The 14,378-nt window shown below is 39.6% G+C and overlaps 2 protein-coding genes across 2 annotated transcripts; one reads left to right on the top strand and one right to left on the bottom strand.

Annotated features, from left to right (window-relative positions):
* Positions 1-4,844: 4,844 nt before the first annotated feature.
* Positions 4,845-6,918, top strand: LOC4351700 (psbP domain-containing protein 4, chloroplastic). The gene is made up of 5 exons (XM_015762615.3): positions 4,845-5,371; positions 5,930-6,033; positions 6,131-6,239; positions 6,341-6,565; positions 6,650-6,918. The coding sequence occupies exons 1-5, from the start codon at positions 5,053-5,055 to the stop codon at positions 6,712-6,714; spliced, it is 822 nt and encodes a 273-aa protein (XP_015618101.1). The 5' UTR covers positions 4,845-5,052; the 3' UTR covers positions 6,715-6,918.
* LOC4351699 (O-fucosyltransferase 38) lies at positions 6,807-11,952 on the bottom strand. Its single transcript, XM_015762614.3, has 12 exons — positions 11,704-11,952; positions 11,223-11,298; positions 10,346-10,413; positions 9,975-10,063; positions 9,701-9,878; positions 9,048-9,176; positions 8,785-8,918; positions 8,494-8,707; positions 8,229-8,413; positions 7,989-8,084; positions 7,774-7,909; positions 6,807-7,221 (listed from the first exon to the last, which is right to left on the bottom strand). Exons 1-11 carry the CDS (start codon positions 11,893-11,895, stop codon positions 7,783-7,785), a joined length of 1,488 nt encoding a protein of 495 aa, XP_015618100.1. The 5' UTR covers positions 11,896-11,952; the 3' UTR covers positions 6,807-7,221; positions 7,774-7,782.
* Between the last annotated feature and the right edge of the window lie 2,426 nt (positions 11,953-14,378).

The raw sequence follows: 14,378 nt of genomic DNA, 5'->3' as shown, positions 1-14,378 counted from the left end.
GTCTTCTTCCATTCCATGGAGCTTCTCCCCTTCTTTTGACCAGTTTGCTTCCAGACTCTGGTCGTGGGGAGTTCCATGGCAAGCGGTGAGGCTCCGGTTCAGTTAGAAGGGTTCTATTTGGTAGTGATCATGTGGCCATCAACACTTTTTGTGTTTTGAAAGTTCTTGCGGTAGCGAGGTGTTTGGTTTGGTGGAGAGGTAGTGCATGAGGCCCTCATGGTGCAACCATCAGTTATTGTGTCAGAGTGGAGACTGAGCTACTTAGTCAGGTGTGGCAAACTCAGCAATGATAACCCTCATGCTCTTTCATCCTGGTAGCATCAAAGGAGTAATTGTGCAGTTGGATTCCCAACGTGGCTATGTGTTGGTGTGTTCGGATGGAATCAGAGTTGCTCTACAATGATGGCAAGCTTAGCAATGATATCCCTTATCTGCTTTCATCTTGGCAGCACTGCAGCGGCCTTAGATTTCATAGTTGACACGCAATGAGAGCCTAGGAAGAAGTCTTGTTTGGTCTTTGACTATAGCCAACATGTCAATGCCTATGGGCATCGTTTCCATCTTGAAAGACGTCGTTGCTTTGCTCTCATCTTTTCTTTGGGTGAAAATCTTGTTACGATGCTCAGACGAACATTGTTCACGTCTTGGACACTATCTTCCTCCTTGTAGGCTTCGTTTAGAAGACCCTGCACTACGGTTTCTTGGTTGATATAATTGGTTGTCTAGTACGTGGCTTGATGATATGAAGTCGGAATTGCTCTTTTGAGCTCTGCAATGATGAATTGTATTTCTAGCTTCAGTTGTGCCACTGCAAGTGTCTAGTTTGTTCTCCATGTGGGATTTTGGTCGGTTTCTGCAATTACTCGTGCATTTGTGATATATTTTGGGCTCGGTTTTTTCTTAAAAATTGGGTGAAGTCTCTTCTTCTTAAATGAAAATAGGCGCTCCATGTTCTCTTTTGAGATTTAGCAAAAAAAATAAACATGGAATAAGTATTATAGTTTGTCGATTTGATCGTGTGTGTATACATATTCCTTTTGATCAACTTTGGATAGAATTTGTGCTAATGTATGTATATGCATGCCATTCTTGTCATGTAGAAATCCAGTTCACTTGTTTATAACTTATGCTCGGAAAATTGGAAAGATAGGCAATGATATACTCCAACTAATGAATTATCAGTCTGTATGGGTGAAAACGGTAACGGTAATTCCCAGCCGACCGGTGTTCGTTTCTGACTTTCTACCAGCCGAGCCATATGGAAATGGTAATCGACAGAAAAAAAAATGGAAATGGAAACGGAAATGGTTTTGCTATTTTACTAATCATTTCCGTATTTACCGTATTCTTGTGGAAATTACCGTTTCTTATAATATAATAATTACCGTATTTCTAAATATCTCGATATTTATAGGGCATGTCTCTACTTGACCCACAGTTTAGAGATTGATTGACTCTTCAATCAAATCCCTAACTTGAGTGTATGGCTAAAATAGAGTTAATTTATAATTTATGTAGTATAGCTTGAATTTATTTGTACATATAACATACTTATGTAAAGTTAAATAAATGTTTTCTATAGTTTAATGTTTCCGTATTTTTTACCGGTTTCCGATCTATACCGACATTTTTCCGTCCGTATTATTCCATTTCCGGCTTTTCGATATTTCCGATATCGTTTTCGTTTCCGACTTTACCATATTCGATTTCATTTCCGAGAAAAATATGATTATGAAAATGGTTGAGGCTGTTATCCGATCGTTTCTGACTGTTTTCATCCCTATCAGTATGTATATAAGTTTTTTCCCTAAAGAACGGACACACATATATACACACTGTTATGCCAACACCACCACACGGAACTTATGCTCACACTGTCACATGCACTTGCATACGTGGAAAGATCCTAGACACAAAAGTACACATAATGTATTTATCTATGCACTACGATATGCATTTACATACATAGAGTAGATCCTAGACACAAACATACACACCTCGTAATTATACTCACAACGCCACATGCAGTGGCGCTCCCACATGCATTCAATTACCGGGGTTACAAGACCAGGTAATTTATCCAATACTAACTAAAATGTGCCATTTAAACTAATATACTAGCTAATAATTAGATAATTATTATGTATTGGATCCCTGGTAATTTTTCTCTAAGTTGACCACTAGCCACACACATTTACGTACGTGAATGAATCCTGGACACAAACGTGCACAGACCATACTTATGGCCACACCACCACACGTGATGGATCGTAGACACAGACATACACATATCATCGTTCCTATACCCATGTAGTTGTCGTGGCGAGACTAATAATTGGTGGTGCGACGCGACCTCACATCGAAGCGGCGTGGCATATTCAGGGGCGCGGTCGTGGTGAGCTCAAACAGAGCCAACGCGAGCTCACTGCCACACACACTTACATATGCGGATGGATCCTAGATACAAACGTACACACGCATATATGCCTAAACGTACCCACACTGTACTTATGCTCACACTGCCACACACACTTGCGTAGTGGATGGATCATGTATACAAACGTACCGACACATGCATTTACACCCACACACCACTATACTCTCTCCGTCCAAAAAAAAAAAGATAAACCCTGGTTTTCGTGCCCAACGTTTGACCGTCCGTTTTATTTAAAAAAATTATGAAAAAAATTAAAAAGACAAGTCACGCATAAAATATTAATCATGTTTTATCATCTAACAACATTGAAAATACGAATTATAAAAAAAATCCATATAAGACGGACCGTCAAAGTTGGACACGGAAACTCAGGGTTTGACTTTTTTTGGGACGGAGGGAGTACGTACTTATACGTGGATGGATTCTGAACACAAACATATACACATGGTATTTATGCCAACACCTAGGGATGAAAATGGTACGGAAATTTACCGACTGCACCAATACCGTTTCCGTAAAAAATAATATCACTTCCTATTGTTATGAAATTTAGCTTTTCTAGTTTCTATTTGCGTTGTATTGAAGTTGCTACTAAATAGTTAAATTTATAAATATGAAAAATTCCTAACCGTAATAACATTGCCGTAAAATAAAAACTAGTATTGTTTTCGACTGCTCTCATCTCTACTCACATCGCCGCACGCACTTATGTATGTGGATGGGTCTTGGACATACCCTTGCGTACGTGGACAAGTCCTGGACATAAATGTATACACGTCATACTTATACCTATGCATGCATTGCCACACACACTTATGTACATGGATGTACATGGATGGATCCTATCACACATTTAAAATATCAGAAATTAATAGGACAAGTACACACTTTGAATATATATATACACCCACATGTGCTAGTTTATATGCATATAGGTTCATAGTACTTATACACCGTATAACGCACAATAAGATCGATCATATATATGACTATAGATATATATTGAAGTCAGAAATTAAGACTATTCTTGTCGGCCGGAGGGGAGAAAAAAAACAGAGAAAAGACTAGTATATTCCAACAAATCCATGATGGAAAATCAAACTAAACCATTCCTAATTTTTCAGAGGGAAGAATGACTTTTCTGGTCGTACGTGACAGTCGTAGACGACTGGACGGACTGACCGTATGTAGCTAAGCTAGCTATGGTACGTACATACTGTGATAGTGAAGTACTGTATATATATACGTAATACGTACATATATACGCGTAGACGTGACAGAATATTAATTAGCGAGAAATGCAACGTGGATTACGTTAATTGTTAGGTACACCTCAGAATCAATTAATTTAGCTGCATGACGCAGTAGACTACACGTGGAGTGTGATGGTCAACATCACAAATTAACGCAGGATGAGCTAGAAAGTTATAATTAAGAGTGAATAATATTTAAGAATAAAGTCAAATTTAATTCGTGAAGGTTTCGGATAGTGTATCCACAGAAATGAAATCCACTAGCTAGCTAGTATTCATATATATGCACTTCAAAATTCAAAAGATCACCTGGGGTTGGAGATCGAGATTAGTAGTACGTTCAATACAGAATAACAATGCATGACTATTAATTCTCGAACACGCGGAATGACGAAACGATATAGCAATTCAACATTTGATGATATGCCAAAAGTCTTTGTAAATCTTATTTACATTGACACAATGGTGAATACTAAATATGTCAGTATATACGTCAGTCAGTCGTTGCAAGCTTCTTTGGTCAGTCTCCTCTTCACCGCCGACCACAAAATAATTCAGTTTGATCGCTGTATTGGTCTTGTCTCTCCTGTGTAGTGTGTGTGCACACTGCACAGCACAATTTCTGTTTCTTTTCCTCTACCAGAAGATCATTCTTGTAGTAATATTTAATTACTTCTTCAAGTAATTACTATTTATATTGGACTGGTAGAAGCAAAAAAAAATCAAACTAGAGTTTTTGGGCCCTTGTACCTTGGGCCTTTTTACCTTTGAAAACTTTGAGCCAGCAACAGAGCTTGGGAGAAATGATCAATCATCCTTGTTCACAAGGCTGCCTGACATGGATGCTCTGGAAGCTAATGGATATCAATCATGGGCCACAAGAATGATTTTTCTTGCCATGTGGTTGATGTCTTTTAACATAGTATCAAACCAGAGAGAGAAAATAAAGAGAATCTGAATTTTACAACTGAACACACATGCAATAGTGGTGAGGAATTACCTGAAAAAATAAGGATATTCTATATTCAGCTGATATTTGATTTAATCTGTAAGTTCTAACCAAACCTGGGTGTAGCTGAACACCTCAACTTATATGTGCAAAACAAGCATACATGAAAGCAAAAAAGTGAAGCAGCCACACTCAACCAATCTAGGACAGAAGTTTTTTGTCTGAACGCTGAACTCCCAAATCATCCTGTCCACTCATGGCTTGTGGTCCAGAACAGCCTAAGGAGTATTGAACCAAAGAAAAGATAATTCTCTCAATGAAAAACAAGAAGCAAAAAAATTATTCAAGAAACATCATAGAGCCAGAGCTAGAGCATCACAGAGAAAGAAGAACTTGCTCCCAATAAACTATCCATGCTTCTTGCAGAGATGATGAACAGCTCAGTGCTGTTCTTGCCAAGCTCATCCCTGTTCCTCACAAAGCAGCTGGTACCTGCAACCAAGGGCAGAGCATCAGCAGCAGCTGCTGTTAGGTGCAGCAGTGGGCCCAATCTGTCAGAAGCACATGAGGAGGAGGATGGTGTAGCCTCCTTGATGGGGAGGAGGCATGCAATGGCTTCTGCTGCTGCTGCCTGTGGAGTTTCAGTGTTTGGTTTTGCAGGTGAGAGCATGGCAGTGAAGCAGGGCCTTCTGGCTGGGCGGATCCCTGGGCTCTCTGACCCTGATGAAAAAGGTTGGTTCTTTCTACCATTTTGACCCTTAATTCATGTGCTTTACAATGTTTTTGTTTATTTGAAGGTTCCATTTAGACAGTTTAGACAGAGAGACAGATTGTCTAATGTTCTTCATGCCTTTCTTGAGACAATAGTTTTGTTGCTTGTTTTGTGCTCATAAGGATATTCAGAACCCTTCAGTTCAGGATAAATGAACATGGTTGAAAATGGTCTACCTATTGCCCATGATTAAAAATACTTTAATGACCTCCCAGTAATCTCCACTGTGAAACCAAGTGCTATAGATGCTAATACTGTAACTGCTGAATCATAGCCATAAACTTCGATATCATGCATGTTTCCACAAGTAAATACTACTACATGTTTTTGCTGTCAAAGAATTATAGCATCATGTTTAATATGAGACATAGGCAACATGCAAGTGATATATGGTCAATATCTTTGTACAAAATTTGCAGTAGCTTCCATTTTTTGTCATATAAGGATCATCTTTCAGGCATGCTATCTGAAAAAAAGGAACTGCTGGATTGTTTTCATGATATAGTTTGTTCAGACAGGTTGGAGAACATACCGTAGGCCAGACGACAAGTCCGGTGGACATGGAGTTGGATGGAGCCCAATCATTCCCTACAGCTTCAAAGTTCGTGATGGCTGGGAAGAGGTGAAAAACTGAAGCTACTGTCACAAATTCAGATTTATAGAACACTGTCACAATCTTTCCGATGCAAAATTGATGCTGTTCCAATTTTTCAATGTAGGTCCCGGTGTCGATTGCTGATCTTGGTGGCACCGAGATCGACCTGCGGTTTGCGAATTCCAAGCAGGGACGTTTGTTCGTCGTTGTAGCACCGGTTCGCAGGTTTGCAGGTGAGAAGCACATTCTTCTGAAGAGAATGCAGTTTCTGTAAGATCTTCCTAGGATGGTAACAATCTTAGCACTACTAACTGACATGATGAACTGTGCGAAGAACTCGACGATGCGACAATTGAAAAGATCGGTACACCGGAGAAGGTGATCGACGCCTTCGGACCAGAGGTGATCGGTGAAAATGTTGAAGGGAAGGTTTTGTCCATGGCAACAGCAGAGTATTCAGGAAGAACTTACTACCAGTTTGAGCTGGAACCACCTCATATCTTCATCACTGCAACTGCCGCTGGAAACAGGCTCTACCTGTTCAATGTAACTGCAAATGGTAAAACTACTGTTCCTATCTCAAAACTGTATGACATTTTCTTTAGAACTCCGAATGCTGAATAAAAGATATGGATCGTTGCAGGGCTACAATGGAAGAGGAATTACAATGACCTGAAGCAAATAGCTGAATCATTTCGTGTTGTCTAGGGTTTAAATAAATTGCTCACGATGTATCTGTTTATGTGCATACCATTAGAGAAAATGAGGTGCTATTATACAGACTGCAGAGGGGCAATGAGTAAGAAAACATAACTTTTGAATATGAGTTGTTAAAGCTGAAGCTTTTGAACATTGTACGTAAACTTCCCTTTTTGAGGCCTAAATGCCTAATACTAGATACAAAATTTTCTAGATCTAAGGAACCTAAAAATTCAGACACACATATCACACATCCTTTGCAATTTCTGTCTCTGTGACTATGTGACAAACCGATGAATGTACAATTTCTTCCCTCTACCTGCCAATTTTCCCATCTTGAATTCTGGACCTGCAGGCTACAGGATTCTTGGATGTAGATCACTGAAAGAATGATACCCTTGCCTGACTTGCATGACTGAGTCGAGTACCAGTGTAATTCTGATGCGTCACTGGAGCTCCATTCGTCGACAGAAACACCAATACAGAGAGCAAATGGACTTAGGTCGCCATGCAGAGCTGAAATTAAGAACATACACCATTTCATTCAATAGGTTATAGGATGCTAAGGTTTGTACGACACTGGCTAGAAATGGCATGGGTAATAACTACAAGAGAAGAAACCAGTACAGCATGCATGCAAAAACCTCATGGAAAACATGCGACAAACCATTTAGCAATCGTTTAATTGGAAAAGGACCAGCTTTCTTCTTTGATAAAAGAATTTCAAGAAAATAGGGTAATCAACGTTCAAAGGAGAGCTGGAACAAATAGGTTCACTCAAGAAGAACGTAGTCCAAACTCCTAAGCAGACATTTTCCAAAAGTTGCTTGAGAACTAAGCAAATGTGATTGTGACGCACAATTTTATTGATAATGCGTTTGCACCCTGGCCATTTCTTTATAATCACATGTTCCTTTTAGTAGCTTGCCAGTAGAATTAATGAGATAAATGTAGTGTATGCAGCAATGATTGATTTACAGGAATTACTTCATACTTGTTTAATCAACAGTATTCTACCTCCTAACTAAAAAATAATATCATACAGCAAAATAAAAGTGGCAAACCTACATCATCACATCAGTGCTTTCCATTCAGGCAGATGCACTCGGGAAATGGGTTTTCATAAAAGGATTCCTCGGTCCTTAGACGTGCTCTGCCCTTGCTCCCTGGCAAGGAGCCATATCTCTTCCTTGGAGCTCCTTGCCTGAAAACAGAGAAATACAATCTCAGTCCAATCCTTAAAGCGTGAAACAGAAGAGTACATGTGGCATAAATCAAATCACCTGTTTTTATGCATCTCAGTAACAAGTGAGGAAAACTTTGGACCTTCCATAAGTTCCCCTTTTTGTAGTAAATCAAAGAGTTCCACCAATCCTCTCCTGAAGATTAAATGTGACAAAGATTTTAATCCAGATGTGAGAGAAAAAAAATAAACTAAGCAAGCAACTAGCCTCCAGGCCAAGATTGGTAGATGCATGATACAGGAAAAAAAATAACGTTTTTGTGAATATTCCAATATTTACCTGTCAGGAGTGACAGTCTTACGATGACCTAGAAATCGACGATGTCCCTCAACAGCTCTTGCCATATTGCCAGAATGTGATGGAATAAACACGTCACTTTCAACTGAAACTATGTAATCAAGGGCTGCAACTTGAGAAGCATGGTCGTTAAATTTACCAAGCTCTTCTTTTGTTGCTAACACTTCCTGCAAAAAAAAATCTTTGGTTCAGAAATATAGTATACAATGGTTCGCAGAAGTGATTAAAAAAAGGTAGCACAGCTGACCTTGCTAACCAAGTTCGGGAAGTATGATCTCAATTTTGATATATACTTATCACCGCCATAAATTTCACCAGCTGCAAGGTAGATCCATGTGGATTCAGGATATCCCATGGCTCGCAGAAAAATCCCCACCTCCTCAGGCGTTAGTGGACAGTTACCTCCAGATCTCTGTTCAGTTGAGTTTATGTCCTTCAATTTCCAGTGGCTTGTTTTCTCCCTGTTCAGATGGAGAAAGCAAATTCATACAACCATAGGGAAAAAATAAAGGAACTGATTTTCATTGATTATTGGTACCTCATAATTCTTAACTCATCTGCTTCCGATTCACTCAGACCATAAGTGCATCCCGTGAATGCTAGCATATCTTTTTCATATCGGAGATGAAGAGCAATAAATTTTCCACGTGATCTTAGACGCTCCAAAAGCTTCTGTTGTAAGTGTTATGTTGGCTCAGAACCTAGTTTACAGATTGCCATAAATTTCCAAATGCAAATTGAAAACTGTAATACAGATCCTGAGTTAGAGAAAGGATAAGGTTATTAAGAGAATGCCCATGCCTTTCCAAGGTTCTCAATTGGATCTGAAAAACGCAGTGCTTGGTAAAGACAGCGGCATCTTAATCTCTGGATATCAATCGGAAGACCATTGTTAGCAAGTCGTGAATCTGATTTCGGGATGTGAACTACCTGTAACAAATATGGTTGGTGTGAGCTCGCATAAATGGCTTTCAGGTTTCAAAGAAGGCAAAAGTGCCATTTAAAAAAAAAACAGATATTTTCTCTCCGGTCATCTTTTCAGTTGGAAAATCAGAGTTATTCAACAAATTTTGTATCTAGTTGAGAATCTCTGATGTTATTTTATGCCAGCAGGTGCTCAATGCAATAATGCTGGTAGCACAGAGAAATAAACGACCATCATGATAAATTATATGAGTAATATTTTTTTCACGCAAATTCATGATTATGCTTCATATATATCATGTAAATCATAACTACAGCTCTAGCATTCTTGATCCTATTTCGGAATAACTACATTAAACCATTTCAATATCAAGAAGTACAAAATTTAAGAGCTAATAGCACAAAGATACTCTGCACAGAAAGGTCGCTATTTTATTTAAAAACAAAAGAAATCATTTTTATGGGCATCTAAAACTCTGCAGTGCTGAGGCGGTTCATTGTGAAGGAGAGCTGCTTAACTGAAGAAATACCTTGTGATCCTTCCAAAGTTGTTTCACCTCCTCATAATAACTAGCACCAGACCATGAAGTAAAGTGCTTCCGAGCTCTTGGAACAGACTGCAGGCTTTGAGGCAAGTCATTCACAATGCTGACATCCCCTTCCAGAGCTTTAATAAAACGAGGCTCATTGAAGATGTCCTTAAATGTACTGTAAAAAGCAGAGTAAATTGTTAACACACTAAACATGGAGGGAACAGTATATGACAACTAACCAAGGCACCAAGCACATTCTAATGGTAGGCACCTGGTATCTTGCCAAAAGGATCGCTTATCTAATTGAGGAATAACAAGTGTTGCATTCACCAAACGGGCCACTGCAACCATATCACAGATCTGCAGAGGGAAGAACAATCCTCAAATTAACCATGTTACAGTAAATTTATTGAGGATGATCACAAAGAAAAGATGAATAAATGACAATAATTGCAAATATAACATAAGAAATTTTCTGCAGGATGAACCTTGCAAAAGCAATGCCGAATTTTTATTTTTAGAATGAATAAAATAACATAGACAAATGAAGGTATTGGGCAGCTACAAAATTATTGATGCAAAACTGTATAAAAGTAAGACAGATATAAGCCTAAGGCCTAAGCTTTTGTGTCACAAACTTACTCCAGTACGCATTTGGTTGAGTCCTCCATTACTCCTAACTGTCATGTAGCGCTCTGACCCTTTTGGAGCTGACAATACAAATGATGGTGTTAGGACTGTATACAGTGGAACCATATCAAGGAAGGGATTATTACATATGCATGTATGTTCACTGAATTCGCTTGAGCACTATACTAGAGTATGTAGATAATAAACATGGATAGGCCAATAGAGACACCCTAAAGAAAGACAGCAAGAATAATCTATAACTTAACGCTGACGCCATTACGGACAAATGGTAGACTTGGAGGATTGTCGGGCTTGGCACGCCAATCACATAGCCATAGCCATACCTCCCCATTGTTATATTCGATATTCGTGCTGGTTTTGACCAGAAATGCTCTGGTTCGTGTCTTTTCGGCTTTTGACTGTGCTTTATAGTATCTTAGCACCTTGGTACTGAGATTATCTTTTCAGCGACTGTGCTGCTGTTCACTGTAACCAAACTTTTCTTCAGCCTTAATAAATCTTGGCCGGCTTCTCATCGTCGGCCCGGCAATAAAATAATAATCTATAACTTAACCATTGTTGTGCCAACCCTATTGCAGTAAAACACGTGTTTTTTTAAAACCAAAAGTAACGTACTGAACGAACATTCCATTTACTATCTTACAGGGAGATCAAAGGTAGTTAAACCAAGTTATAGATTATTACTACAAGCATATTAGTGAAGTCAATATCAGAACAGACAACGAGAAACTTTCCACCAAATTCTGACTTCAAATTAACAACAGCTAGTACTTTCAAGTTGCAAAGAGCCATATATATCCAGCTCAGTAAACTAAAACGGAGTCATCGCATATACGATGAAAAATTGCTTCATAAGAAAGGAATTTACCCATATATCTAGATGTTGGTGTGACACAAGCATGAGAACCGTAACCATCAGAACCCCACAGCTGCTCATTTGGTTCCTGCAGATCAGTTACACAGCTCGAGTCAAAAATTACTGAGCATCACAATGGTGCCCATAGGACTATCGCAATGCCAACTAACTAAAAGTAAAGCAAAAAAACACACGCATCTAAGTTTACGGCCATGCGCGATGCTCGAGTTTCGCCGGCTCAAAACTCCCAATGATCTTGAGGTAATTTTCCTAGAAAGTTTATAACTAATAACACTACTAAAGATAACTTCATCATGGTCTACCACTACTACTATCATCAGTTTCATGGACACCTCCCAAGTCCAAAGATCCAAAGAAATGAGGTAAAATTTCAACCACACTCGCGAAGGCAACTTCCGTGGTTGCACTTGCGGCCGCCTAGGGCGAGGAGGAGACGCTGCAATGCAACAGAGGGAGAGATGGAGAGACGGGCCTGGGCGGGCGGGTGGTCGCGGGGTGGGAGGCCGACGCGGTGGACCTGGCGGAGGGAGAGGACGAGGAGGAGCGCGGCGGAGGCGGCGAGGAGGACCGCGCAGCGCGAGATCGGCGACCGGAGCAGCCGCCGCGGCCGGAGTGGGAGGTGGTGGCGCGCTCCTCCTCCGCCGCCGCCGCGAGGGTTCGCCATGGCCGGAGGCGAGAGAGAGAAAGAGAGGAGGCAAAGGGGAGAGAAGCCCACGTAAACCTTGATGGGCTGATTTGGTGGGCCTTGGCGTTGCGGTTTGATGGGCTGATTTTGGTGGGCTCAATTGGGCGCAGGAGCTGTGCTTTGATGGGCTGATCTGGTGGGCTCCATTGGGCCCTGATCTTTTGCTGTTTGGTGGGCTGGTTTAGTGGACTTTGGCCCGTTCCGAAATTCCCGAGCTATGCTGCGACGGATTCGAGGCTAGATTTTTTACATTTTTTTTTAGATAATGGAAATGTGTTACATCTCCGGCCTCTGCCGGTAGGCACACAGCCAAAAAATTCAGACGTGAACAGAAAAGTTAAAAAAGGCGAGATGAGACAAATCCCCAACTTCTGCCGATGATATGATCTACTAAAATAATTTTTTTTTTCAAAATCACGTAGATTCTATCACGAAATTCTGTAGGTACTACACCATCCAAAATGGAATAAAAGTTCCTTGGCTACTAATTCCAAGCATGTAGCACCATTGCGCATAGTATCATGTTGTTCCTGTGAAAACATCATACACCAAGAGTGGAGCCAATTGGAACACATGAAGATAACCTGCATGATGTTAGGCATTTTTTTATGGTTAAAAACTATATCATTACGGCAACGCCAAATTGACCAACATAAAGCACTAGCTCCAAACAAAATCATTTTTTTGTGGGTCTAGGCACTCCCCTTAGCCAGTCACCAAAAAATATCTTTTGCATTGTGGGGAGGGGGAATGTTGAAGGCAAAGAAGACACATCGCCAAGCAAAACGTGTAACATGACAGTCAAAGAAAAGATGTTGGATGATCTCTTGTGTATTAAAAAACAATATTGCTTGTTTCCCCTCCAATTTCTCTTTATGAGATTATCTTTTGTCAAGATTACTTTTTTTCGAAGAAACCACATAAAACTTTACGAGATTATCTTTATGAGATTTTTTACATTTTAGTCCTTTGAAAACTTATTTTATCAATAGATTCCTGATAAAACTTATTTCAGAACCATATTTTAGATGCCAAGATCCAACGTCTCAGCACCAGCGTAATTGGTGCTGAGACGTTAAACCTCGGCGTCAAGGTCACTTGCGCAAAAAATTGTTTCATTCTTGAAATAAGTTTTCTGGAGATCTATTTATAAATAGTTTTTTTTAAAAAAAGGACTAATTAAACGTAAAAAATTCTAGGATTTGAGGAAGGTAACTTCTGGTCGATTGGGTGCACCGTGCACGTGTGTAAAACGTGCTCGAAATGAAAGAGCACTCGCCTCATGATAGACGTGGTCCTACATAAAGTGCACATGCTTAGCTTCAGAGAAGTATAGTGTGAAGAAGCGGCAAGAAACAGCTCAATGATTGTTCGGAACCTTTATGAAATATGGCAACTTGGATGCAGCTGTTTTACATGAATTTTAGGAGGTCCGGGTTGTTTCCTATAGATTTTGATGGAATCTTCTTGAGGTGGGTGCGTGTGAGCAATCTAGGGAGTATATATATAAGTTTTTTTTTCTATTAAATGAGAGAACCTATATAAAGGTGTGAATATCTTCCTAGCAGTTTTTATAAGATACATATGTGGAATTATATTGTAAAGGTACAAAAGCGTGCTTATTTCAATCAAGACATTCTTTGTGGGGGGATATCCATTAATTATATTTGTTAGAGCTTCCATAAGCAGTAGATGGCAGTTCAGTTTAAGTCTAATTAGTTGTACTCCCTTCATTCAACAAATTAAAATTTCTAAATTGTTTATCTCATAGATTAAAGTCAATAAGAAAAGTCGATTTTAGTGCCACTCATTGCCATGGATGAGGGTAGGTGGGTGGTTAAAAGAGATGTACTCCCTCAGTTTCAAAATATAGCAACATTATACTGGATGGGACACATCCTAGTACAACGAATTTGGACATGGGTCCATTACAAGTTTAGGGCCTGTTTGGTACAGCTACAACTCCTAAATTTAGCTACAGGAGTTGGGTCTAAAGTAGAGTTATAGAGCTGCTTAAACCCAGCTCCACAACTCTAGTTCATTTTGTGAGAGAGCTCCACCTAGCTCCACCCAGCTCCACTCCTAGTTTTGGTAGAGCTGAAACTGTTTGGCTGAGCTCCAGCTCCAGAAGGGGTGGAACTGGAGCTGGAGCTACGCCAAACAGGCCCTTACTATATTTTGAGACGGAGTGAGTAACTAATAGGATAACAGTACTACTTCCTGTTATTTATGGGTATGTTTTAAATGCTACGAACGCTTATATTTGTGGAGGGAGTACTTAGATTCCATAGGTCTACGGACTTTTTCAAGACTAGCTATATACGCCCAACTATGATATACTATTTTCTCTTTAGTTAATTATATATACTATTGAAGCAATATTGGAAACCGTATGACTGAGGTGATTAATTAAAGATAAACTCACATGTTATCTTTATTTTTCTACGGCTTAATTATCAGTC

This window comes from Oryza sativa, chromosome 12 (assembly GCF_034140825.1).
Source record: "Oryza sativa Japonica Group chromosome 12, ASM3414082v1".
Lineage (NCBI taxonomy): Eukaryota > Viridiplantae > Streptophyta > Magnoliopsida > Poales > Poaceae > Oryza > Oryza sativa.
This window is presented reverse-complemented; position numbering and strand designations above follow the sequence as displayed.